The following is a 27014-nucleotide window of genomic DNA, read 5'->3' on the forward strand; positions in this document are numbered from 1 at the left end:
ACTAAATACAAAGAAAACATTTACAGTAGTTAGGAGATCTTATTCTCTAATGCATAAAGCTATTCTCTACACAGCACTTGAAACAGAGTAAAAGCAACATTTTAGCTGTGTCAGATTTCTGCATGAAAAGCTTTATTGAAAATCTTCAGCAGTTCTAAGAGTTCTAACTGCATCCAATAATCTTTTGTAATACTATACTATACATCCCACTATGATGCTTTCTAACTATTCCCTTCTGTAAAGTGCATAACAAAAATGAAACCAATGTATCTTATTTATGATAAGTTCATTAAATGGGATTTAACATGTGTTCAAATAGCAGTAGTTAAAAGACTTCCAGTGAAAGTCTGAATGCAATAATACTTGTGATACGTTGTTTAGAACTCTTAATTTTTCCCCTGAATTTCAACAGTTATCAGGGATAGGATATTTATATTGCTATGGTAAGTCACTTGTCAAGAACTACATTTTGACAAGATGATGCTTAAAATGCTTAAGGACCTAGTGGAAATAGGATGTTTAAAAAAAACCTTGTGTTTGAAGTCTAATTGCTTCTATTACCTTGCATTGCCAATTGCTCTGCAAACTACTTTAGTACATTTGGGGTAGGGAGACTGCTCAAGCAGTTTCAATTTTCACCCTCTAAATACATTAAGGAAGGTACAGCATATGTAAAAAAAAAAAAAAAATTACAAAAATACAAGTCTGAGGCAAAGCCTTATCTAATGTGGCTGATATATAGGACTTCCCAGAATACTTTTTTTCATCCACCTTCCTTGTGTATTGTGCTTTCTGAAGGCACTAGTGTAGCAAACAGTTGCTTAAAACAAGCAAAAAGTTGCTTAAACTTTCTCAAAAGAAATGTCACTTTTGGACCAAGACCTAGCCTGGAAGATTTCAGCTGAAATACATTTCAGAAGCTTTAAATTACTGAAAGCAGGGAGTTGGAATGGAAACTCTTATGCAACCATGACTATCTACAGGGGGTTCCCAGCCCCTCAAACACCTCTCACAGCATCTGTCAATTCATTCCTTTTCAAAGCAGGGTGACCTACATTTATAAGGACTGAAAATAAGAGTCCAAAAGAAGCAAGTAATCAGGTATGGATCTGTATAAACAAGGTAAAATTTTCAAAAATTCTTATGTGATTTAGAAACAGAAGTGCTTAAATAATTTTTGAAAATGGGACTTGGAGGCCCTTCTGGAAAATGGTATCCATCGCCTTCAGATTACTTATACCAATTATTTATTTTTCTCGAAAAATAAATTTAAGAAATTAAGATGGAAAGGAAAGAGTCTGAGCTTCCCACTAATTTACAGAAAAAGAAAATCACCTAAAGTTTAATTACAGAACAATAATTACAAAGTGAAAAATGGGAGGACATTAAATAGAAAAATATCAAATATGCGGCTTTTACATAACTGTTTTAGAGTAACAAAACATGACTATTTCTAAAGATTTGTGCTCAATACAGTCACTAAACAAAAAGTTTAAAAATACTGACATTGTCCTTGTAAGCTTTTACACATTCTTGAGAATCTCTTGGTTAAGATATACTGTCACCTACTCCTAAAAAGAAGCAATTCGTACCTGCTCTTCTGCTATTCTTGAAGTGTTCTGAAGCTTTACTATAGTCTTATTGAAAGCCTTCTGCATTTCTTCCATTTGCTTTCGGTACCTATAAAATGCATTGGGTTCCATATTAAAGACTACAATTTCACAGACTGTCACCACAGCACCTTCCTCCATTCATCTAGTACTAACTTCCTCTCTGCCCTCTCACCAGTTTTAGGGAGAAACCCCCTCTCCTTTGAAGTTTCCCACCGTCTGGAACAACTTTGCTGTTTTCCTGTCTTTATTCGTTTAATTCTCAGGTAACACTTTTTTTAGGAGCCAAATTAAAGCCTATTTTAATATTAAAAAAGAGTTAGTAATGGGCTGTATGCCAGAAATGTTTGGAGTGGGAAGGTGCTTCTGCTACTTACTGTCGGTGCTGATTAATAGTGACTCACAGGAAGCAGCACTAAGCAGAAGATTGGGGTCAGTAAGCATGGTTATGGGAGCTACATTATATTATAATATAATAAATATAATATATGGAGATATACCTATCTCATAGAACTGGAAGGGACCCTGAAAGGTCATTGAGTCCAGCCTCCTGCCTTCACTAGCAGGACCAAGTACTGATTTTGCCCCAGATCCCGAAGTGGCCCCCTCAAGGATTGAACTCACAACCCTGGGTTTAGCAGCCCAATGCTCAAACCACTGAGCCTGCTCCCCAGTGCATTCACCCTTCATACATTAGGGTGAATGCACTGCAAAAAGCTTTCAGTGTTGAGGCAGCAGCAAAAAGGAGAAATGCAAACATTTATAACTTTACTAAGAAAGGATTCTGTAATTAGTGTCTGACAAGAAGATTAACCAACCTTTACTCCCATACATGCATCAAAAATAACTACTATTTAATAGTTATACTAACTTCATTAAAATCTGCAGGTTGTGTTCCCCTCCCTATCCATCTCTTTTTAAAACACAAACACAGGAGTTTAACATTATTGTATTAACCAAAAAGGAATTACAAGCCACCAAACTGTCGCACTTAGTAAGGGAAATTACTATAGGCCTGGATGCTTCTGCAACTGACTGAAGAGGCAGCAGGATCAGATCCTACTCTGGAAGACTTGCAGAAGGATTAGTGCACATCCCCAGGCAATACATAAACTCCTTAAAAATGGAACACTGTATATTCTGCAGTAGAATATAAAATTCAGTGGCAGCTTGAAATACATAGCGAAAAATTCAGATACAGAAATCTAAACTTTTGGCAGCTTCTATCAATGGTCAGTTATTTCTCAATTGTCTGAAAAAAGACTTTACATTGCTGATCAGTTACTCAAATACATGTTAGCATGTTGCTTACAGATTTTTCTAATCATCGGCTGAGTCGTGTTAAACACATTTTAGACATGATAAAGGTAGATTTTCATAATTTATTAGGAGTCTTACCTTTGACTAAGTTCTTCTAAATAGCGGCTGCTGAGAGACATGTTTACTTCCAGGGCTTTAATACGATTATTAAGTCTCATAAATACAGACTCCTTTTGATTAGATCCATGAACAAGATTTCCATTAGTATAACCTAGATCTGTGGAATTCTGCAATTCAGCATAGAAGTCTGTAGCCATTCTCTGCTGTCCACCAGAAACAGGAATAGCTAGAAAAGCTTCTTCAGTTGTTTGCTCATCATATTTTATTTCTGTTGATGCAGAAGATTCTACCACAGGAGACAGTACTTGCTTCTGCATTTCTGAAGCACTCACTTTTGCTTCCCCAACATCATTGCCTACTGTAGCCATTGTGTATTCAGGCTGTGGTACAGTCTCTGTAGGTTTTGAGAGGATTTGGACAGAATCTGTCTCTCTTGTGCTGATCTCCTTGAATTCACTGACAATGTTTGTTTCAGAGACCACAGAATGTTTCTCAGAAACAGAACTCTCAGCTCTCTTTTCTGCTTCAGTATGTATCTCAACAGTATCCTCTTGGGGAATTATGTGGGAAGTTAACTGTGCTGCCTCATGTTTTGTAGGCTCCAAGGAGACCTCCATTGTAGATAATGGCTTAATTTCAGAAGTCACTTCTAAGGGGAGAGATTGAGAGACAGTCTGAGGATGACTGGGTTCCAATTCAACAGAATCTATAGTCTGGTTAGTGATATCCTCATGGAGTACACTGCTTAAGTCACTTGCAATAGTAGATCCAGGTACTCTCCCTGTAATTTCACTGTCTAGTTTCTCAGGCAGAGGCTCGTCTATTGAAACATGTAAAGATTCTGTTGGAACTGGCTGTGAATGCTGAATGGTAACAGAGTAATCCCCTGGCTTGCTCTCAGAAGTTTTGCTACGTTGCCGATGAACAGCTTCTGCAGCTGAACACCACTTATAGAGATATTCTGAAAAGCTAGAAATACAACAAACTGTCACCAGCTCACAGCAATAGATTTCTGTCTCAGATTCAAACCATGTTGATGTTTCTTCCTCTTGTTCATCACTAGGCAGCAGGGTCACCGTTGACTGACTTGCCTCCTCTTCATACTCTTGAACTAGCTGAACAATGGGGCTCTCCTTTGTTAATTCCAGGACTAATTGTTCCTTGATTAATTGTTCCTTATCTACTTGTGGTATCTCTGTAGTTACAAGCCTACAAACAGAAGTTAAAATAAGCACAGGATATAGCTTTGTAGGATATGGTGGTAGTTGTAAAAAAATGAATGCATGAAAGTGATGCTCAGGAAAGACTAATATCAGTTAATAAATGTCAGAAATAGTATAAGCAGGAGCCATTACAATTAAATAAATCACTTATTTATCTCTGCAATACATCTCAATCCTACTTGGTTTAATATCCCTGACTATTCCAGACATAGGCTTCTCTTGAACAAAAATTGAAAACTGTGCCAAATCACATAGTGGCTTTGTACCATGGACAAATGTCAATTTGGAGATCACTAAATTTATTTTCGTGTATCAGGATACATATTTTCTAGGTTGGTTCCTCAAACCGGAGACCCATAGAACAGTGTATCAATTGCACAGAACCTCGTCCTCCCTATTAGAGCCAGTTCTACATGGGACTGAGTAGCGGTAGCCTGCAACAATAAGGCAGAGCAGAAATCAGATCCAGAGAAACTTGACTAAGGGCTGGGAAGAAAGAGGAGGAGAAGAATTCCAGGCTTGGTTCCAAAGCAGACCTCAATTCCAAATTGTTGTAATTAATGGAGAAAGAATAAGTTGTCTGGAGTCTGATCTGAAGTGTCAATATGCCAAGCAAGTATTAAATTCCTTAATATTCAAAACTAAAACCCCTCAACAATGGCCTTCCTAGCCTCCAAAATATACAAGTTTCTTTGCAACAACAGCCAGCATGACACAGATGTATGGAGTGCAATTCACTTGTGATAAGCTAAGATATGAACCCAGGGCCCAGAAAAAAAGAAAGTGAATTAGTCTAATGTATTGTCTACTCTCTGGGCTGAATTTTTAGAAATTTTATATTTCCTAAGAATATTGTCCATTGTTTGTAAAACAATCTAATTACAGCCTATGGTTTTGTTCAACTGTTTCAGGGGTCACAAAAAACAGTTTGACCCAGAACCTTTGACTTCCTGTTTTTAAAAAAAAAAAAAGTACAGTACAATGGTTTCATTGAGTCAAGCAAGAATTTAGCTTTTCCTGGAAAAATCACTTTACACATATACTTTCATGCAGTGAAGACTATTGCAATACACAGTAACTACATTCTGAAAACTCTATCAACAAATATGAGAGACCTGAACCTCAAAGTATGTTAAAGTCAAGCCCAAGTACCTGTATAGGCAAGGTTTCAACCAATGCAAGTGTCTCTACATTAGGGTTTTCTAGTATAAACAAGGGCCTAAGTCTAGCAGTCTGATGCAGAAGATTTCTAGTCATGGCCAAGCTCTACCTCATTAGAACTAAATTTAACACACAAAATCACTTACTCTGGTGAAGGAAGAAGGGTTGGTTCAGGCAGTTTTGGTGCATCTGTTGAAGTGGCAGTGGCAGCAGCAACAGTGGTATTTTCAGACATACTGTTATTTCCTATTAAAGTATATGGAACCACAATCAAATTAGTATAAGCAGCTTCCTGAGAGCTGCATGAATACCACAAAAGTCAACAGGAAGGAAGCATAAAAATAGGTGAGAAAACAGGAAACATTAATACAGTATGCTCAAAAAACTGAATTCTCGTTAACCAGGCATATTTATTTTCCCTATAAATATTTGTTTAGTAGCATCAACAAACAAACTACACTAAATAAACAAGATACCGATTCTCTATGTTTACATTTAGATGAACTGGACACCTGTTGATGTGGTTTTGCATATGAAAGATGTGCTGAAGTATTTCTATGGAGAAGGAGGGGAGAAGAAAGATTTTTTAGTCTCTATAACTAAGGTTGTGGAAAGCTACAGGCTAAAGACCACATCAGGCAGATTTTGACACAAAGAACAAAGATATCTGGACTGGTATGCAGAACCCCATGCTATTTAATCTATCAAGAATAGCCACAGAAATCACAGTAGCATCTTTTCCCTAGTCAGGAGGGTGTGTTTATGGTGGCAGCACTATGGGGAAAGAAATCACAGAAAAGGAGAGAAAACACAGTAACTGTTGTTCAAAATGTGTTGCACATGTTCATCCCACTCTTGGTGTGTGTACACGCTGTACAGAGTCATTCGAAAATTTTCCCTCAGCGGTACCCACATGGTGAACTGGTAACGAGAGTGCTTCATTATGAATCAGATATTTTCTGTGATCTCAATAAATTGCCACATGAGAGTAGGCTTCTTAAGTCAAGGGCTGCATAGCAGGATCCAGGGCGGGAATAACGGAAGCCAGGGTGGCCATATAAAGCTGTAGCTTTTTGAGATATCTGTTGAGTTGGGGTGCAGGTCTAAAATTAGACCTCCCTTGGCTTTCAGGATTAGAAACAAACAGGAATAGAACCCCTTCCCCCTGAGACACTACAGCGCCTCCTCTGTGGCTCCCACCCAAAGGAGACAACCTACTGGATGAGGAAACCCTTGAGAGAGTGGTCCCTGAAGAGAGAGGGGGAGGGAGGGGTAGAAACAAATTGCACAGAACTTAAGACCCATTGGTCTGAAGTAGGCAGGGACCAAGCACTAAGAAGTTGTAAACTGGTATGGCGTCCTTGAGCCACCCATGAAAATGCCTGTTTAGCAACCCCTGGGTGTCTAGATCAGGGGTGGGCAAACTACGGCCCGCAGGCCGGATCCGGTCCCTCAGGGCTTTGGATTCAGCCTGCGGGATTGGCCCCTGCGCTGCTCTCAGAAGCGGCCCCCGGGCGGGAGGGCAGAGGGCTCCATGCGTTGCCCTTGCCTCCAGGCACTGCCCCCCCTTTCCCCCCTCCCCCCGCAGCTCCCATTGGCCAGGAACTGGGAACTGCTGCCAATGGGAGCTTCAGGGGAGATACCTGGAGGCATGGCAACGGCACCACACACGGAGACCTCCGCCCCCCCCGCCCCCAGGGGCCACAGCGCTTCCAGGAGCGGCACGGGGCTGGGGACAGGGCAGGCGTGCAGAGAGCCTGCCTTGGCCCTGGTGCGCACCGCTGCCACTCCAGAGCCGCTTTAGGTAAGCAGCACCGGGCCAGAGCCCGAACCCCTCCTGCACCCTGCCCCCAACTCCCTGCCCTAAGCTCCCTGCCTGCACCTCGCACCCCTCCTGCACCCCAACTCCCTGCCCTGAGCCCTCTGCTGCACCCTGCACCCTCCTGCACTCCAACCCCCTGCCCTGAGCCCTCTGCTGCACCCTACACCCCTGTGCACCCCAATTCCCTGCCCTGAGCCCACTCGTACACCCTGCACCCCCTCCTGCACCCCAACTCCCTGCCCTGAGCCCCCTCGTACACCCTGCACCCCAACCCCCTGCCCTGAGCTCCCTGCCGCACCCTGCACCCCAACCCCCTGCCGCACCCCGCACCCTTCCTGCACCCCAATCCCCTGCCCTGAGCCCCCTCCCACAGTCCGCACCCCTCCCTGCCCTGAGCCCCCCTGCACTCTGCACCCCAACCCCCTTTCCTGAACCCCCTCACACCCTGCACCCCTCCTCTGCCCCAATCCCTTGCCCTGAGCCCCTTCCTGCACACCGCACCCCCTCCCACACTCCACATCCCAACCCCCTGCCTCAGCCCTGCATACAATTTCCTCACCCAGATGTGGCCCTCGGCCCAAAAAGTTTGCCCACCCCTGGTCTAGATGGAGCAAGCATTGATGTAGAAGCTAAAGGACATAGCGGCTTGTGTCTAACACCTCTACTTTTCACTCTTTGCAGGTCCTGATGAGCAGCAGCGTAATGGTGGGTCTGCTGCGGGAGAAAGTTTCCTGGGTGGGACAGGAGCATACAATCCCAAAAACTTTAAAATAATTCCAGAATCTTTCCACTGATGGAGCTTAAAGTCTGTCTGCTCCAAAAAAGTGAGGACCCTTCAAAGGACATGTCTTGAATTGTTTGTCGGACCTCACATGGAAACCCCAAGGACTGCAGGCAAGAGCTCCTGCGCATGGAAACTGCAAAAAAACTTAGCAGCCAAGTCTGTAACATCTAGTTCAGCCTGCAGCAAACTTCAGTATGGATTGCCCCTCATCAACTAAAGAGAACATCTGTCTAGCATTCACCAGCAACATGTCCTTAATCTTTAACAAGACGACTCAAATGTTAAAATCATAATGTTCCAAAAGAGATTGTTGGTTGGCAATCCTGAGTTGCAAAACCCACAGAAGCCTACAGCTCCTTGTGAACTGCCTCTGCCTTTCCTGGTACTAGGCCTAATACCAGACTGAGGACCAGGCAGCTCCTGGCAAGTAGACTCCCCATGCATCTCCAAGTACACAGAGAAGGAACAACTTGTGTAGGACATAGAAACTGGGGAAAATCCCCACAGGTTCCGAAAGGACCACTGAGCTGGTAGTGGGTCTCAGTGACTCCTTGGCCAGATGCCCAATCCCATTCCACCCAGAGGATCTCAAAGGCAACCCAGGAGAGTAACACCTATGTGGGGAATAGAGTGACTGGTTCCAGGGTTAGGAAAAGTAGGAACCAGTCTCTCATTCAGAGGACAGCGAATCACCCTCTGCCGACCAAGAGGGGTGCTGCCCGTGATGGTGTCTGAGACCAGTGCTGAGTTGGCAAAGAATGTAGAGAAGGTAACATTGCAGGCTTCCCCTTCGACAATACCGACGGGTAGGAAGTCTGAGGCACAGGAGGTTGTTGCAGTACCAAGTAATGCACCAATGACACTGGCACCCCTCCATCTGCCAGTACCAGGAGCGCTATCTCCTGCACTGCCGTGGATAATGGTATCAATAGGCTCAGCAGATCTCTCGCTGCCACAACCACCTCTGGCCTGATCAATACTAAGATTGTCTTAGGTCATTGTGTGGTACTGCAGACATAGAAGGGGCCCTTTTGGTCCTGGACTCAATGGTACCTGCCTTGGTGCCAGAGTCAATGATGCCAGTTTCAGTCGTACCAGAGCAGAGGAGTGCTTAGGTTTCAGCTGTACTCTACTCCCTATACTTAGAAGATTTGGTGCTGGCCATCTTCCTCTCTCAGTGGTCTGTCTAGTGGTCTTATGCCTCTTTTTAGGTACTGGGGAGTGTGAGCAGTGCCAGGTCTTGGGCACGATAGGAAGTGCACTCCTAACTGACACCGAAGCACTCAGTGCCGATTCAGGACGGCTAAGTTCTAGCACAAAAGATACAGGGTTTGAACCCGGGTGACCGAGGCATCCTTAGTACTGAGAAATGGAAACTCCAAAACTGGGAACTGAAGGTAACTAATCATATCCACGCTACAAAGGACTGATCAACTATAAAAATCTAGAAAATTATTTACTGTACAATGAATTTACAATGAGCACACAGAGCATTTCCTAGGGCAGCCAAGCAATTTTAACAACCATCACAGGCAGTAAGAAGGAAGTGAGGGGTCTCTGAGATAGCTGGGCCCTTTATACCAGCATGCGATGGAAGGGGTGCTCAAGCCACCTTGACTGATACCACTGAGGGAAGAGTTTCCGATGACTGTGCATGGGGCACATGCACTCTAAGTGATTGCACGTGTGCATTCCACTCTTGAACTACTCTGCACTCAGATCACCCAAAGTCCTTAGGAGGAATGAAGGTAGGAAACAAGGAATCTATAACATGTTTAAAATCCTGCATCTTTTAATAAATTAACAAATTATGCATTTAAGGAAATAACATTTACCTTCAGCTTCAGAAATCTCTTCGGTTTTTGCTCCAAGTATATTAGCAGCAATATTCACCATATTTAGAATGGCATCTGAACAAAAACATGACTGATCAGAGAGGACATGACCAGAAATCCTCACAGAAATTTGTACTATTATCTACCCATTCATTTGCATAGACTAACTTTGGATCCATCAATTTGTTTTTCCAGTCCAAACAAGTCATCTATTCCCTCCTACTCCCGCCTTATTTGTCTCATCATTAAAAAAAATGGTTGGGTTTTCTGCTTGACATAATTTCAAATATAGGTTTCTAGGTTATTTTGCAAAATTATGCCAAATCTTTACCAGTGGGGCTCTCAATTAAAAGGTTTATCCTGGCTTCCAACCATATTTAAAATAGGAAGTTGTAAATATACATGTTTTATTTCAAGAATATATGTTGGCAGAAAAGTCAATTAAAATGTTTCCTAAACATGCTGCTAACATATTTCCTAAATAACATGGTGGTGGCAGTAAAGATCCTACTACAATTGAGGCAAAATGTTCCTCTTCCATCTGAGCTGAGAAACATTGTTCTTCACTTTTTCCATAAAAGCAACTATCAAAGCTGGTGGAAGGTTATTGATCTTTTTGTATCTATTGATTCAATACAGGTCCACAATGGATAAGAGATCTACTACAGACTGCAGAAAAGTTCAGAGAAGCAGAATTCCAGGTAAGAGTTTTTGTGATATTATTAGTATTGAATTGGTTTTCTACTCTTGAATCTTGTGCTTCCAGGTGGAAATCCCTCTAGCACTCAAAAAAATTTAGTCCTCTGAGTCAATGGTAGATTAAGCTCAACTGTCAGTGCCTTTATGTCCTCTAGAACATTTTCAGCTCCATGAGATAGAAGGAAAGAGTTCCCTGAGGTGAAAGCATAAATAAATGGCCCAAGTAGGCTAGAACCAAAAAAACCCCATTTTCATTTTTTACTCTGATTGCCTACCCATCCTATCAAGCGATATCTTTAAAGAACCAGAATTACTGAAAAGTATTTGGGTTTTGGTAAGATTGATTAGACTAGTGCTTTTGCAGTCTAAAAAGCTCAAGAGATCTACACTCCTGAACACCATGAATTTTATCTGTTCATTAAGGTTTTTATTCCATGCTTACCACTGTAGTTGCTAAATGCCTTATAGAGATCATAACCAACATAGGTCAGCTCAGATCTGAAATCTGAACCAGATTCCTTGCGGCATGTAAAACAGAGGAAAGAGAGACAACTGAAGTTGCTCTGTGAATCTTCCAGATGATGAGAAGAGAAGGAGTGAGGGCACAAGAGCTACCTGCCCTGGTCAATATGGCCAGAGAGACTGCAAGACAGCTCTTATGATCATCCAAATCCCTAATCAGATTTCTGATGCTTCCCTCCTTACCCTTCATATAACTAGGGGTTCTACTGTTACACAGATATTAGCCTCACTACTTGAGATTAGAGATGGCATTGTACTAGACTGACTAAATGGAGGCCGCTTTTGTCACTCTTACATTTGCCCAAGCGCAAGCCTCACAAAGGTTTTCAAAAAAAGGAATGCAGATTATCCCAGAGTACTGGTCAAATGGCAGTCTCAAAAACAGACTACTAGCCAAGACTAAGTAAGAGTTACTGAGTACTTAATGGCTATATAGTCACTGGTTTCTAAACAGACTTTGGCATACTAAACACACTCTAAAAACATATTTGACATCCATTAAAGAAAGTCACTGCACTTCTCACACCATCGAAGTTGTAGTCTTATTAAGTTACATACACCTGTATTTGCATATATAGCATTATATTTTAAAGTACTTTATCAACACTATTCTGGGTATGGGAAGCTCAAGACTAACGACTGGTAAAAGGATAAACGGGGCAGCATCAGGAAAACTAACATGCTGCTTCTTGAGTTGAAAGCCCAACATTATTTGGCACTTTAACATTTATTAATAGACTGCTGTTTGTTTGGGAATTTATTCCTTCCCACTAAGATATTGTGCAACATTCCTGGCCATGACCTTTTCATACTTAAGCCACAGCTACATTCTAGGAAAAACTGAAAGCAAGCATTACAAACTTGTACAGTGTGGATTAAAAAAAATGCTTGCCCATGCAGATACAAGACTACTAACCTGTTTGAGCACTATGCAGAAGTAATATTCATTGTGCATTCAGAAGCTAGATCACTAACCTTGATAGACAGGAACAAGCTCAATGAGGCAACAATTATTCTAGAAGCGTAGGATGACTGGTGCTATTATCTTAAAATAATGCAGTTGAAGTTGAGGACTCCCATTAAAACTGAAGTAGTGCCATGACTAGTCACCTTAGTTCACTAAATCTCACTTATTTTCAGAAGATTAGGCACAGTCACACAGATTAAATGGAACTGGTTAAAGAGGAAGAATGTGAGAAGTGCCTGAGCCATCAGCTCCCTCAAAAGCAGACTGGTTTAAGAACGGATAAAGAAGCTATGCTATGCACATAAAGACTTTGGCTCAGAGACATATAGTGGTTCTCTATCCTTTCCCTTTAGCCAGGTGCTCAGGCAACTCTATCCTCTTTAATAATCAAGGTTCTACTGCACTGTTAACAAAACAATTAAGACTTTAAAAAAAGAGTCACATTCAACTTTTCATTTATTTAAGTTAACATGCTTATTGCTCTGATGCTAAGAGAAAAGGACTGAGTAAAATTTTCAAAAATGCTTTAAGTATTTTAGGAGTTTAAGTCTTATTTACAAAAAAGAGACTTAGGCACTTCGTCTCAGTCTGCTCCTAAGGCATTTAGGAGTTTGAAAAATTTTGCCCTAAATCTGAATTATTACAAAAGCATGATTTTTCCCATTATTCAATGAAATAAATGTGTCACAATAAAGTGGAATCTCACTTTCACATAAAATAAACCATTTTATTACTAGACAGCATTATGAAAGTGTTCTGAGAAACATGCAATTATACTCACTAGTAGCAGAGCCAAGGAGATTTTTTGAAGATTTTTCTTCCCCTGTATTGTAATCCAATGGATAATCTGTTTAAAATGAAAGAAAATATTGTTGCAACAATAGAAAGTTACATGCCTTATGAACAGTGAAAATACACCTCAAGGTCTAGGGTTTGCATTATATGCAAAGAGTCTGACAAAGTAAAAATAAACTTCAATTTTAGTTTGTCCTAGTTACTGTAAATCGGGGTTAAAAGGACACTGATATTGTCAATGAGCTCACTGGAGTATCAGGTTGTAGGCACTGAAGCCAGAGGAGTCTAGAACCTCAGATCTCTTCTCTACCCCCCCCCCTTAACCCAGGAAATAAAGGCACAGCAAACCACAAATCTGGTTAAAAAATGGGTTTCAACAAGACACGGGAAGCACAAAACATGGGCATCCCTTTCAGGGCTGACTGCAAGGCAAGAGAAACACCTCTTGAAGTCTCTGCAAGCCTCAGGGCCTGAGAGTCCTGGTAAGGGACGGTGGACTCCGGGGACATGGGAGCAAGCTATTAGCGATTTACAATAAATCTTAAGCTAGGCTAAGGAAATGTCTAAGCCTGAAGACACGACAGGATGAGTTCCATTATCTCTCTGCAGCGACCAAGAAGGAACTGAGACAGTTGAGGGGTGCAGTCCCTTTATATAAACTACAGATAGTGCTTTTTAAGGCAGTTCTACAGGTTCAGAAGGAAGCTCTTGCAGGTAACTCCTATGAAGTAAGATGACTAGATTTTCAAAGTGAAAAACAAACATTTCTGATTGGGGAGGGGAGTGAAGAAGCCGGAGCTACTCCCTGAATGTTTTGGAAGCTGGGATGTAGGAAGAGAAAGAGCATGCCCACACATTTCTATCTTCCTCAGCCAAGCAAAACCTCTTCCACACTTCTCTTCCCTTTAAGAATGAAAATGGGATGCTTCAGCACAAGGCTGAGTGAAAGTAGTCAATGTTTACTCCAAATACATTCTTGTTATTTTCTTTGTCTAATTTCCTTCACTGTATGTGCAAGACAGTGTCTTCCTTCCCTCACCGTTCTATCTTTCTCATTTACGTTCCTGTGTCTTGCCTCCTTTCAAAACTAAGCTCACTTTTGTTCCCCTCTGTCCTGCAAGAAGTCAGGGCTTGCATCTGAAGCAGAGGTAATCACAAGTATGGTTGCCAGCTCAGAGTGGGTCAGTAACCACCTGAAGTGAGAGCATGTCTGTCACCATGTGAATCTATGTGTGGATGAAGGATGGCTTGAGGATTCACAAAGAGAAGCATGCTCACAACATCCAAGGTGACAAGTCTGGGAAGGATGGCTGGAGGTGTATATATGCTCAGCCAGCCTACTGTAATTCTCACCAACTCAGACAGTAGTGCCCAGAAGTGAACAATCTGCAGAGGTTTATAATGAAGAACAGTAGGTTGTATAAGGCCTAATGGGATGTTCGAACAGGCCTTGAAAATGGGCACATTACTCAGATTCATAGACTAAGGCCAGAAGGAACCATCGTATCATCACAAGCCACAGTACCTCACCCACCCACTCCTGTAATAGGCTTATAACCTTTAGCACATTCCTAATTTTCTGGCAGATTTTACCACTTTAAGGATTATTTTAGTTTATCTTTATCCTTAACTTCAGAATAAAACATTCAGCACAGGCAGGAGAAAAATGCTAGCTATCACCAAGTACAGAAGGTATGTTTGATGACTAACAAGCATCAGTTACTTCTGTTTGCTTACCATAGTCTTCATCAAACAGCTCTTGTCGTTCTGATTGGTATTGGGAGTCAGCAATTTCTTCATATTCTTCAACCATACTAGTGCCAAACACCCTATAAACATTTAATTAAAACTGAGTGCAAAAATCTAATTGCTGTACTTACTGCCATAAATATGTATTAAGTAAGCAATGCTTGTCCTTGGTTAGCCAGTCAGCAAACCGACACCTTCCATAAGCTGACCAAACTCACTTCCAAAAAATAATTTGTTAGCACTCTGCAAGTGTTGCATTTAGAACCAAATCCTGTTGCTAACTCCTCCAAAACATTTCCAAAAAATAATACCTTTTCCACATCTATACAACTGGAACTTTCATTCAGACCCTTATCCTTAGTCTTGATTACTGCATGCTCCTCCTCTGGCCTCCCTGATGCACACAGTACCATCCTCTTCCCCACTTCCATTCAAAATGCAGATTCTAAGACCACATTCTTTGCTCAACAGTGACCACGTCATTTGATCTTTGAATCCCTCCACTGGCTCCCTGTTTTCCTACACTATCTTCTAGTTTCTTGTCCTCATGTTCAAGGCTAACTCAAAGGCCATGGTGTATGGTTCTGGTTTACAGTGCCGAAGGTCCCAGGTTCAAAGATTGGGAAAATGAAAATCCTAAGGATTAGGAGACTTTAAGGGGGTGTGAGGGGCTGTTGCTTGTACCTTTGAGTTATCTAGGGCTAGATTCACAAAGAAAAATTCATTGGGCAAGAGAGAACCTGCAAACATGGGACTGACTCTATAGACTGGTGGTTAGAACACTCACCTGAGAAGTGGAAGACCCAAAATCCAGTCCCCCTGCTCAAATGACTTTTTAAAATTATTTATCCATAGTGGAACAGCTTCAACAGGAGACATTGAGGGAGCCCCATATCAGAATAACCCACAGCCCAGTGATTAGGACATGCACCTGAATGGTGGTAGATCCCAGTTCAAATCCCTTCCTCCCCTTAGACAGAAGGGGGACTCTCCCACATCCCAAATGAGTACCGTAACTACTGGACTAAAAGTTTGAGGACGTCCGCCTCCTCGCCGCTTCAGCGGTTTTGTGTAAGCTCACCTACATGGCCCGAGCTGGTAGGCAAGGACTGAGCATGCTTAACAGATTGGGCCCTGCAGGTGAGTGAAGTGGAGGAACACCTATCTTTCCTTGGTCCATGTATTGTTTTAGGGATTAAGACGTCTGTACGCCTGGTGTAGGACTGCAGAGCAAATGATCAGAGGCATAAACATAGGCTTCTAGGGAACTTTTAATGCAAAAATTTAGGCACCAAGTAATTTTAGGTGCCTACAAGGTACAGGGGCAGCTGAATCGGGGGTTTGCAAATCTTAGTAGGGCCTGATTCTGGGATTTAGGTACCCACGGTGGCCATTAGGCATTTAAGTCCTTTTATGAATCTAGCCCCTAATACTGGCCACTGTCAAAGACAGTATGATACTGGACTAGATGGAGCTCAGTAACTGCCAGACTAGATCAGACCTATGTTTCCTAAGGCCTTTCATAGTCCTTCCCCTTCTTGCTTATCCACTCACTTGTTTTATTGTATTGCACACCCCATCCTTTGTTCTGCCAATTAGGTCAGCCTTGAATGCCTTTGTTCACTTCTACAAACATCTCTGCCTTCTATCATGCTGCTACTTAATATGGAACACTTGAATTAGTCCATAAGGCTACCTTTTTTAAATAAAAAAGCTTTCAGTGACTTGGCAGCATCACTATGCAGCAGCTAATCTATGTAACCTGTTGATCTTATAAGCAAACACTCCACTAATGAATTTCAAAAAGAATAAAGCTACTGAAAGCTCAAACTTGCGTTTTCCAGTTGTCACTAGAAAACATTATTGCAGTGATGCAAAAGTAGCTAAAGAAAACTTTCAGTTGAAGTATTTCATTCTATATTACCTTATAAGGCTTAGAGGACAAAAGTGTTCTGATCCAAAATGTGATACCAACTCCACCTAAAGAATAAGAAGTATTCAAAATGGAAGAACAGCAAAGAACCATCAAGTTAAACCTCCATTCAACATATCCATACAGTTTTCAATCTGCAAGTTAGATTTATGTAAGTGATGTGCAGATTGCTCATTACAGAAAGGTTCTTGGAAAGCTTTATTCTTGCCATGCATTAACATGCCGAGCCACAGATTATACCCAAGCCCTATGCATTCAACGTTCAGAAAGGAGGTTGCTAACCTTTATGTACTTGATGAACATCTGAAGCAAGAGAAAGGAAAAGAAAAAAAAAGATGTCAGTACAAAGGCCATGCCACAGGCAACTAGAATTTTTTTTTTTAAATAAGTACTATAAAATGCACAAAGAAATAAGATGCGAAGGATAAAGCTGCAATACTACATAGTTTGCTTTAGGTAAACCTAGATTTATTTTAGCCCTCAATTTGCAGACAGAAAGGAACAACATGCACAGAAATCTTTGTTTCTATTAATCGAAAGATATAGCAAGATTCCAAATTTTCTGTTATAGAATGATAAAAAATTTGATATGCCAGATACAGAATATTGAAATGAATTAAGCTAAATAAATGTGATGATTATTAAATTGGGGTGGGGGGGAAGCATTAAACAGCCTACTGAAAGATGAGAACTTTTAGAAGAAACATTTAGTATGTACTTTATACATACTGTAACTGTACTAATTTCAACATAACGTTCTGTTTTACAGAAATATTTCTAGGGGAAGATAGGTGATAGAACAGCTGAAGATCCAATGGGAAAGTTTTAGCCACTACTATATTTGTAACATGCTAGCAAACTATATTCGATATTATAAAAGCCAATACACTCCAAGAACAATTAGTACTTTTAAGATTTCATGGTTTTTGTACCATAATATTTAAGGCAGAACATTACATACAAGAGATTTTTAAAATTCTATAGCATCTAGCACACTTTTGGTACTTTACTAACAGATAAAGTCACAGTTCTGGCTATACTGATTAGGCTATTAATTCAGCCAGCAGGCAGAGCAAAAAGTCTTTATCTTGTCATTTTACAGACTCATGCAAGATTTTTTGGGGGTGTAATTATGCAATTAACAGTTGAAGAGTAAAAGATTTAGATCGTTATTATCATAGATTACAAGTTAAATCACTCCCACATCATTAGGAAAATAGATTAGCTTATACTATAAAATTAAGCAATTTTTACAGAAATTCAGCGATTTCAAGTGATTGTGTTTTCTTGGACGGTGCCAAAGTTTAATTTTTGTAAAAAATTTAATAGTATTGTGATAGAATTTAAAAAAGGGTATAAAATAAATTACCATGATAACATTAAAAAGATACACTACAACTTTAACGAACTATAATCTAAACACAGGTTCAAAGGAGAGAGAGAGAGAGAGAGAATGCTAAATGAAGGCTAGTATGCTTCAAATTATTTTTTTTAAAGAGGGACGGGGGAGATTAGCAAATCAAAATCCACACTGTTTCCATTCAAGTTGTGTTACTCCAGAAACCACTGCAGTACAAGTATATTTGAATTGAAGTTAGGGAATAAAAAAAAAAAAAAAAAAAATCAAATGAAAATAGAAAGCTGGCCTCAGATTTAATGTTTACTTATGACATTGTTACATGCTCACTTTTATTAGTGAAAACAAACATTAAGCATGCCAATGCATCAAATGATGTTGTTTTGGATGCTCAGATGAGATGTTAACTAGAGAAAAAAAATTGTTCTAAACAAAATCAAAAAGCAAGTATTTGGAAGCAATAGTATCGTTTTCAGAACAAAAGCAACTTGCAATTGTACCAATGCACTCTCTTCATTAACTATGAGAGGATTTCTAAATAGGCTAGATTTCACATGTTTTCCTGAAATCTTAAATAAAGTATTCTCAATGCAAAACAAGCCTCTGTGAATTTATCAATTATTAAATTATCAATTATTAAATTATTAAATTAGGCAACAGTAAGCCTAAATAATTCAAAGGAATTAGCGTATGTGACAGTTACAGCTCAAGAACTCCACTATGAATACTATACTAGATATCAAAACTGAAGTTCTAAAATTTCAGATTTTAATGCATCATTATTTTTGTTTGAAGTTGTGTAGCAATACAGGTCTGTCGCATCTTACGCGCATTTAACATGCGCGATTTCAACTTTACGCGGTCGGCAAAAACAAAAAACAAAAAAAGAGAAAAACTATTTTAATACTATACCTGTAGTGCGGGCGATTTCGCCCACCATTGAACTCAATGGGATTTTGGCTATACGCGGTTTTTGCTTTACGCGCTAACCACGGAACGGAACCCCCGCGTAAGATGAGACAGACCTGTATAAAGTAAAAACTACTGAGGAAGTGTATAATTGCTAGAGTATAGGTTAAACCGTAGAGATACAGAATAAACTACCGCAGGTAATATGAACCTGTGGAAATATGCACCACATGTATATTGGTATGTATTGTACTTATAAAGAAAATAAAAGTTCTGAGAACATTTTGCTTCATTAAACCTAAAAAGCAAAGTAAAACATTGGCAGCCAAAACCAAACAAAGTTACAAAATCAGCTGCAGTTGAGAAAATTGATGCTAAAGTTATCAACCTCTCCTTAATACCCTCTTGTATTTGAATTAATCATGGTATGTCAGTAAACAAAAATTCAGATTGCTAACTGAGCAAGGACTTTTCAACCCAGGTTTGAACAGACTCAAGTAACATTGTATTGGTGACTCATGCGGAAGTCATCCTTCAAAAAAAATTTGTACATTAAAAGTGAGAATGGTTGCATTCAGTGCACATTAAAAATATTACCTTAACGTATTTTGCATACATCTGTTCATCCAAAGGAAAGCTTTGGACAATTCTCTCATCTCTAGCATGAAAAGTACCTAATTTAATCCATTTATTTGTTGGGTACCTGGAAAATATCAAAACGTTGACTTTTTAAAAAAAGCAGAGAATCAAGATTTTTTTCATAATTTTAATATTCTTTGAATAATTAATATTCTTTTAAAAAAATTAGTATTTCATTTTAATAATATTTTTCCCAATTCTTTTTTCATAACTTCAATATTCCTTGTTTAGCCATTCTAGGAAACTCTAAACTGAAATCAATCCTGCTTCCATAATGTCGATACAATTATTAAAGGATTATGCATAAGGCCTGTGTTGCTGGAAACTGATTTTTAAATCCAAACAAAATATATTGAAGTATTTGCTTTGAAAAGGAAAAATGGTCTGGATGTTGCAAAATAAAGAAGTCTGCCAGTCCCAAATTCAACAGAACATCATTGTTCTTTTAGCAAAAGAGACTCTAAACTATTAGATAAAACACTGCTGTTAAAGTATCATACTCAATGATGGCAGAATTAATCCCAGTTCAGTTACTAAATTACTGAGATTCCAAGCATTTCAAAATACTTACAGTCTATAGCAAAGTTTTTTTCATGCTCGGGGATGATTTTGGCTAAGGACTTGCTAACTTAAGAACAAGTTAACTGAATATATAGTTTACAAACATGTTAATACCTACATTAGTATTGCAATAAAGTGTGTGCGTCTGCTTTTTACTACAGACTGCTTTAGATGCATATATAGCTATAAGTGTTGCCCTCATTTAAGTAGCTGGAGGTTAGGGGAGAGAGAGAACATGACAGATACAAAGTTTGGAATTTTGAAACATGACCATGCACCCATAGTTTTTGAGCCAAAGCTCAAGAGAAGATAAAGTCCTTCACAAGTTACTGGGAAGGAGTGATCAATAGATCCCCTATGCCAGGGGTTCTCAACCTTTTTTCTTTCTGAGGTCCCCCCCTTGGCAATATGCTATAAAAACTCCACAGCCCACTTATGCCGCAATAACTGGTTTTCTACATATAAAAGCCAGGGTGGCGTTAGGGGTAGAAAGTAGGGCAATTGCCTGGGGTCCCATGCCACAGGGGCCCCCATGAAACTACATTGCTCAGGCTTGAGCTTCAACACCGGTTGGCAGGGCTCAGGGACCCAGGCTTCATCCCCATGCAGTGGGACTTCGGCTTTCTGCCCTGTGTATGTGTTTATATTACACACACACACACACACACACACACACACACACACACACACACACACACACGATCTAAAAATTAAAAAAAGGGATATGGGATCTACTAAAGAGTTAATATTTTACTCTAATGATAACATTGGTTGGGAGTTTAGGATGTGGGCAACTGGTTCTATACCACTGGAAGGCAAAGATGTGGGATCTCTTAAAATATGTTACTTGCTTTCTACAATTAAAGATGACAATCAATCAAGGAGTTAAAAATTTAACTACAAATTAAAGATACAATAAATGCCAATATATTAGATACCTGATTTGCAAGTCAGTTCTTTAACATTTTAGTGTTTTTTACTTCTATGGTAAAAAATTACTTCTGGGATACAAACCTCATCTAGGGAGGAAATAAAATTAAAAGAGATCAATGATACTTTCCCCTGCCATTTTTAAGGAGGCAAATCAAAGACTGATCTAGAAAGTACCACAGGACATCAAGGTAATAGTGTAGATTAAATTATTTTGCTTTTTGGGGGAAAGCTAAATGGCTGATATACCTACCTATTTTGAAAAATACCTAATACACATGCATAGTTAACCTTCCATGTTATTTCACAACATTTACATTAAGCAAAGGAATGAGCCACACAGTAGTATTTGGTATTCAAATTCTATTCGTTATGAAATCATTGCAATTGTTGAGTATTATTCCTGCTTTATGTTAAGCTTTCTGAACGCAAATGATCACAAATTCAAAATTCTGATTATATGACATACCTGTCGCTAATGGACACCAGGAAGTCTTTAGGAGTAGATGAAAATAATTCATGATTCGCAATGTCAAGCTGCTTTACTTGAATTGGTTCACAGAGCTCAATAACAAACCTTTAAGACAAAAAAAGAGATATTGGAAATAAGTGACCTCCAGCAAACACACAATTTCATTACACAATTCAAAACCATTAGTGCTACTAAATCTTTCATTCACAATGTAAATGTGCCACAAGATAGCTGTACAACAATACAGAGGCACCACTCACTGATACCTTTAGAAAATTTGTCAAAGAAACTGCTCCTGTGGTGTGTGGGTGGGTTGCAGATTATTTTGCTTTTAAATTCTATGCACAGGAAATGGAATAAAATGTTAGCTCAAAACACCCATTTTCTCAAAGTAAAAGAATGCAACTCTCGTTTCTTTCAAATTAAGCTCTACTCAGAAAAGTGACATCTTATCCCACAGATCATCATCTGCCCCCTTTGAGTATTCAGGGTCATATCCACTTATTTCAGTAAGTACCTACTGCTCTTTATTCCTGATAATATTGCAAAGCCAATACAACTCCAACTCCAGAAGAGCAAACTAGATTCTATTCTGGCTTGCTCTTTATTAAAAGAAATTAATTATTAAACCCCCACTGTAGAAGTAGCTAAGTCAACAGAAGAATTCTTCCATTGACCTAGCTACCAACTCTTGGAGAGATGGATTACCTGCACAGATGGACAAATACTTTCTGTCAATGTAGAAAGTGTCTACACACTTCAGCGCTACAACAGCACAGCTGCAGCACTGTAGCTGTGCTGCTGTAGTGTAGACATACCTTAAGTACTTAGAGGGTGTTTTTGGACAATTTGTGGATTTGGTAGTTTGGAAAATTGCTTTAAGGACTTGTGCCCACCTTATGTACAAATTTGAGAACTAAACAACTAAAACAAAAATTCACACCATTTATTAAATAAAAAGAAAAAAGGTGGTGAGTTAAATGACTAGTTTAAAAGTGAGGAAGATGGAGAGAATTCAAGAGGGAACCTACATAAAGTTGTCTGGAGTTTATAGTCTCACATTGGCATAGGAGTGCCTAACACCTTTTCTCTAGTCCTTCTGAAGAAGGCTCCAAATTTCTAAAGATCACGAAGGAAAACAGAGCAGCACTCCCAATCATTGCCTCTCCCCCTTTCCATGCAATGCATACAGGAAATTTAAAAAGTTTTATATTAACTTCTCCAGTTGTCCATGCAGCCTAGAGTATGTAGTGTATAAAGTTGAGATAGCATGCAGGAAACGGTGGAACCTGCAATTACTCCACAATACTGCTTTCTACCAGGTCTATACTACAATCTTATGTTGGTATAACTACGTCACTGAGGAGTGTGAGAAACCCACACCCATGAGCGATATAGTTATACTGACCTAACCCCCAGTGTAGACAGCACTGTCAAGGGGAGAGCTCTACCCATGCATCTCACAGAAGTGCATTAACTATGCCAATAAAAAAAGCTCTACCATTGGCATAGTAGTGTCTTCACTAAAGCACTACAGTGGTGCTGCTGCAGCGCTGTATATGTAGACAAGCCCTAGGAGAATAAGGACAACCGAGGGAATTATAAATCAGTTAGCTTAACTTCAGTACCCGGAAAGATAATGGAGCAAACAATCAGTTTGTAAGCACCTAGACGATAAGGTGACAAACAGTCAACCTAGATTTGTCAAGAACAAATCATGTCAAACCAATCTAATATCCTTCTTTGACAGGGTAACAAGCCTTGCAGATAGGGGGCAAGCAGCAGATATGATATCTTGACATTAGTAAGGCTTTTTATATGGTCTCACATGACCTTCTCATAAGCAAACTGAGGAAATATAGCCTAGATGAATCTACTATAAGGTTGGGTGCACAACTGGTTGGAAAACCATACTCAGAGTAATTATCAATGGTTCACAGTTAAACTGGAAGGGCATACTGAATGGAATCCTGCAGGGATCTGTCCTGTGTCCTATTCTATTCAGTATCTTCATAAATGGTTTGGACAATGGCATAGAGAACACGCTTAAAGTCTGCAGATGATAAGTTGGGAGGGATTGCAAGCGTCTTAGAATTCAAAATGATCTTGACAAACTGGACAAATGGTCTGAAATAAACAGGATGAAATTCAACAAGGACAAATGCAAAGCACTAACTTTGGAAGGAATAATCAATTCCACAAATGGCATATGACAGCCTAGGAAGTACTGCAGAAAAGGATCTGGGGATTACAGTGGATCACAAACTAAATATGAGTCAACAACATAATACTGTGGAAAAAAGCCAACATCATTCTGGGATGTATTAGCAATATTGTAAGCAAGATACGATAAAGAATTCTTGCACTCTACTCAGCACTGAAAAGGCCTCAATTGGAGTTCTGTTTCCAATTCGAGGCATCACATTTCGGGAAACGTGGACAAACTGCAGAACGTCTAGAGGGAACAACAAAAATCATTAAGGGTCTAGAAAATCTGACCTACATGGAAAGAGTGAAAACTGCGTTTGTTTAGTCTGGAGAAGAGAAGCCTGAAGAGGGACATGATAAGAGTCTTCAAGCATGTAAAAAAATTGCTATAAAGAGGAGGGTGATCAATTGTTCTCCTTATCCACTGAGGATAGGACAAGGAGTAATGGATTGCAGTAATTAAATTGCAGCCAGGTTAGACATTAGGAAGCTTCCTAACTGTAAGGGTAATTAAACACTAGAACAAATTACCTATAGAGATTGTGGAATCTCCACCACTGGAGGTTTTTAAGAATAGGTTAGATAAAAACCTGTCAGGGATGGGACAAGATAATACTTAGTCCTGCCTCTGTGCAGGATACTGGACTAGATGACCTACTGAGGGCCCTTCCAGTTCTATATTTCTAGGATTCTAACCAGATACTTGAGTATTTTTACATATGCTATCCGTTTAGAGGAGAAGCAGGCTTGTGCAGACTGCTAATCATTACTTAGTAATAATACTCCTAAACAAGAGCACTGTCACCAACTGAAGATGCATAGGAAAATTTCAAAGCACAAAGGATTAGCAAAAAAGAGCCCAAATCACCTGTCAAGTGACAAGCACTGTGTAAATAATGCAAGTTCTTCAGATGACATTTATTATGAATATTCAACTTTCAAGTTGACTACTAAGGACTCTGTCAATTAGCCACTTTCAGGCCTCATTCCACGTTAAACATTTCCCTGTATTCATTTCTTCAGTATGCCTCATCTTAACTATCCTGTATTTGAAAAGGACTTAATATGCTAACTGATTTAATCAGAAAAGATATGGCACAACAATGAAGAGAAATAGCTGTCCTAGTCTCTCTCCAGGATTTGAATACATTTGTTTCCATGGTGCTCCCAGCCCAGGAGAGTTAAAGTCTAAACTCAGGTTACAGTCTAAACTCAGATTTTCAGCACAGTGACTCACTATATTCATCAGTTTACTCACAAAATTATAATCCTGAGGTACATTTAATACTGTACAAATCACAATTTGAATTAAAAGCAGACTTTCAATTTTTATGCAAATGGAACAGATTTATAGCATATATTCAATAGTATACTGATAAATGCCATATGCTCCAACATCTGACATACCTAGGGTAATCCATCCTACATACAGACCAAACAAATTATCACAAACCTGGAAAAAGCAAATATAATCCAAACCAGTGTTTTAAACACCTTCAAAAGCAACTATACAGTTGTGGAAGTCTCACTTAAGTCTTTACAAAGGACAAATGGATGTACAGGTTTTTTTCTTCCCTAAGATCATAGATTTCACAGAAAAAAGCTAGATTAATAATAGTGTGTCATGAAAAACATCAGCTCTGTTAAAAACATGGCATTTAAATGTTCTGCTAGTTCATGTGTGGAGAAGATTCAGAATTATGGAAAAGATTGGTTGCTCAAGCTTGATCTTGAGCTAAGTGGCACCAGCTCTTGGACTCTGAGGCTGAACTTGCTGATTACAAAAGAACTGATAATTGAGAGGGCTCGTATGACAATAGTGGGCATGGTATAAGAAGGGTTAGGCTGAAGCAGGGGAGAAAGGAAAAGAATATAGGAACTTTAGAAGAGAGACTTGACTCCCAAAAAACCCCCACAGTACTGTTTTCTTTGAGGTGGGAAGGGCTAGAGCTGCCTTCTGTGTTTTCTTTTCCCTTCTCCCTATGCTGCTCTCCTTGGTTTAGTCTGCAGAGCAACCTCCTTGTTTCAGATGCCATGGGAGCAACTAAACTACAGAGACCAAGCACAAAACTCAAAACTTAGGTGAAGCCATCCCTCTATCGCCATATCTCAACACCGTAGAGGAAGTAGTACTACCACCAAATTGGATTTTCTCTGCAGTGGAGGAAATGAAGGTCCACCTTCTTCTAAACTCTTGAGTATTTTCCCTCTCTACCCCACTCTGAATAGTTTAGTGTCACTTAAGGCAGGCAGATTCTGATCTCAAGTAAATGGACCAGTTTGCACATATTCCCAGCAGGATGGCAAACCAAAAAATCCTATGCACAGTGCTACATAACTTACCAGATTTTAGTACTGCATGGATTTAGCATATAGAGGTCCATGTTTTCTATCAGAATTGCTGATGTGCTCTAAATGGATAATAAAATTCTTAAGTTATGACAGGTAATAAAGAATTAAAATAAAGCAACATTTATTTCCTTTAACACAAATGACCTTTCAATCCATACTTCTGCATTTAGAGTGCACATATAATTCTAGGAGTCAAATACCAAGTTATGGAACTGATTAAACAGGACAGCATGCAGAAGATAATACATCTCAGATCACATACCTCCAGAGGATTAGTCGCTTATTAAATAAGCTGGCAAGATTTTACACCACACAACATAACTAGCTTCCATAGATTCCTATGCTAGGTAGATGTTTTCACAGAATTCCAGTATTTCAAAAGCCAAAAAAAGAACTACTGAAAAAAGGTTAGAAAACACTGCCTTAGAAAACCAATGTTTTGTTTTAAGGTAAGTGTGGCTAGAACAGTACAAGATCACATTTAAAATATGCACACATACACATTCATAACCCCAAATTAGTAAATAAAATTACCTTTGCTTCTGGATTAGCAGCCAGTATTTTGGCACCACACTCTACCGAGGCATAGTTATTTCTGTTTTTCTGAACCTTTTTTGTGGCATGCTGTCCTCCATTAGAGGATGGGTGCATCGATTGACCTGCAGACAAGATAAATTTTTATTGTTAACAAGGTAACAAAAGACATGTATGGGCCCAATCTTTTCAGATCTGAAGAAAGTATTGTTATTCAACATTTGAGTAACAAAGCTGCAAGCTTCAACATAAGCGTACAAATTAATTCACTGTATGTGATAAGACTAAAAATAATGCTCTTTCCATAGAGCTGCTTTTAAGGTTCCTCTTTCATTTTTTATGTGGACCTTAATAGTTAATTAAATAATGTATCTTGTTCCCATGTTAGCACTTCAATTTGCCAATGCAGGGAAGCTTTCATCTATATGAAACAATATCCTGCACCCAGAATTTGGGCATGTTTTTTTAAAGTCTTAAATTGTTGACAAACTCCCAAAAGGGAAATTGGCAATTAATTAGTTCTCGCTTCTCTATCAGAAAAGAGCACAATACTTCAAATAGATATTTCAGTG

General features: G+C 39.5%; 1 protein-coding gene across 1 annotated transcript in view; it reads right to left on the minus strand.

The window, feature by feature from the left end:
- LOC113407273 (SUN domain-containing ossification factor-like) overlaps window positions 1-27014 on the minus strand; it is a 76185-nt gene that overhangs the window by 7609 nt on the left and 41562 nt on the right. Inside the window, exons 8-19 of the mRNA XM_026655590.1 lie at window positions 26443-26567; window positions 25900-25967; window positions 21346-21453; window positions 19344-19449; window positions 16763-16783; window positions 16472-16527; window positions 14536-14627; window positions 12785-12850; window positions 9816-9890; window positions 5521-5620; window positions 3009-4199; window positions 1593-1680 (exon numbers count right to left, since the gene is read on the minus strand). Coding sequence (XP_026511375.1) covers window positions 1593-1680; window positions 3009-4199; window positions 5521-5620; window positions 9816-9890; window positions 12785-12850; window positions 14536-14627; window positions 16472-16527; window positions 16763-16783; window positions 19344-19449; window positions 21346-21453; window positions 25900-25967; window positions 26443-26567 — 2096 coding nt within the window. The remainder of the gene's footprint in view (window positions 1-1592; window positions 1681-3008; window positions 4200-5520; window positions 5621-9815; window positions 9891-12784; window positions 12851-14535; window positions 14628-16471; window positions 16528-16762; window positions 16784-19343; window positions 19450-21345; window positions 21454-25899; window positions 25968-26442; window positions 26568-27014) is intronic.

This window comes from Terrapene carolina, unplaced genomic scaffold (assembly GCF_002925995.2).
Source record: "Terrapene carolina triunguis isolate 2854851 unplaced genomic scaffold, T_m_triunguis-2.0 Scaffold210, whole genome shotgun sequence".
NCBI classification, from domain to species: Eukaryota; Metazoa; Chordata; order Testudines; family Emydidae; genus Terrapene; species Terrapene triunguis.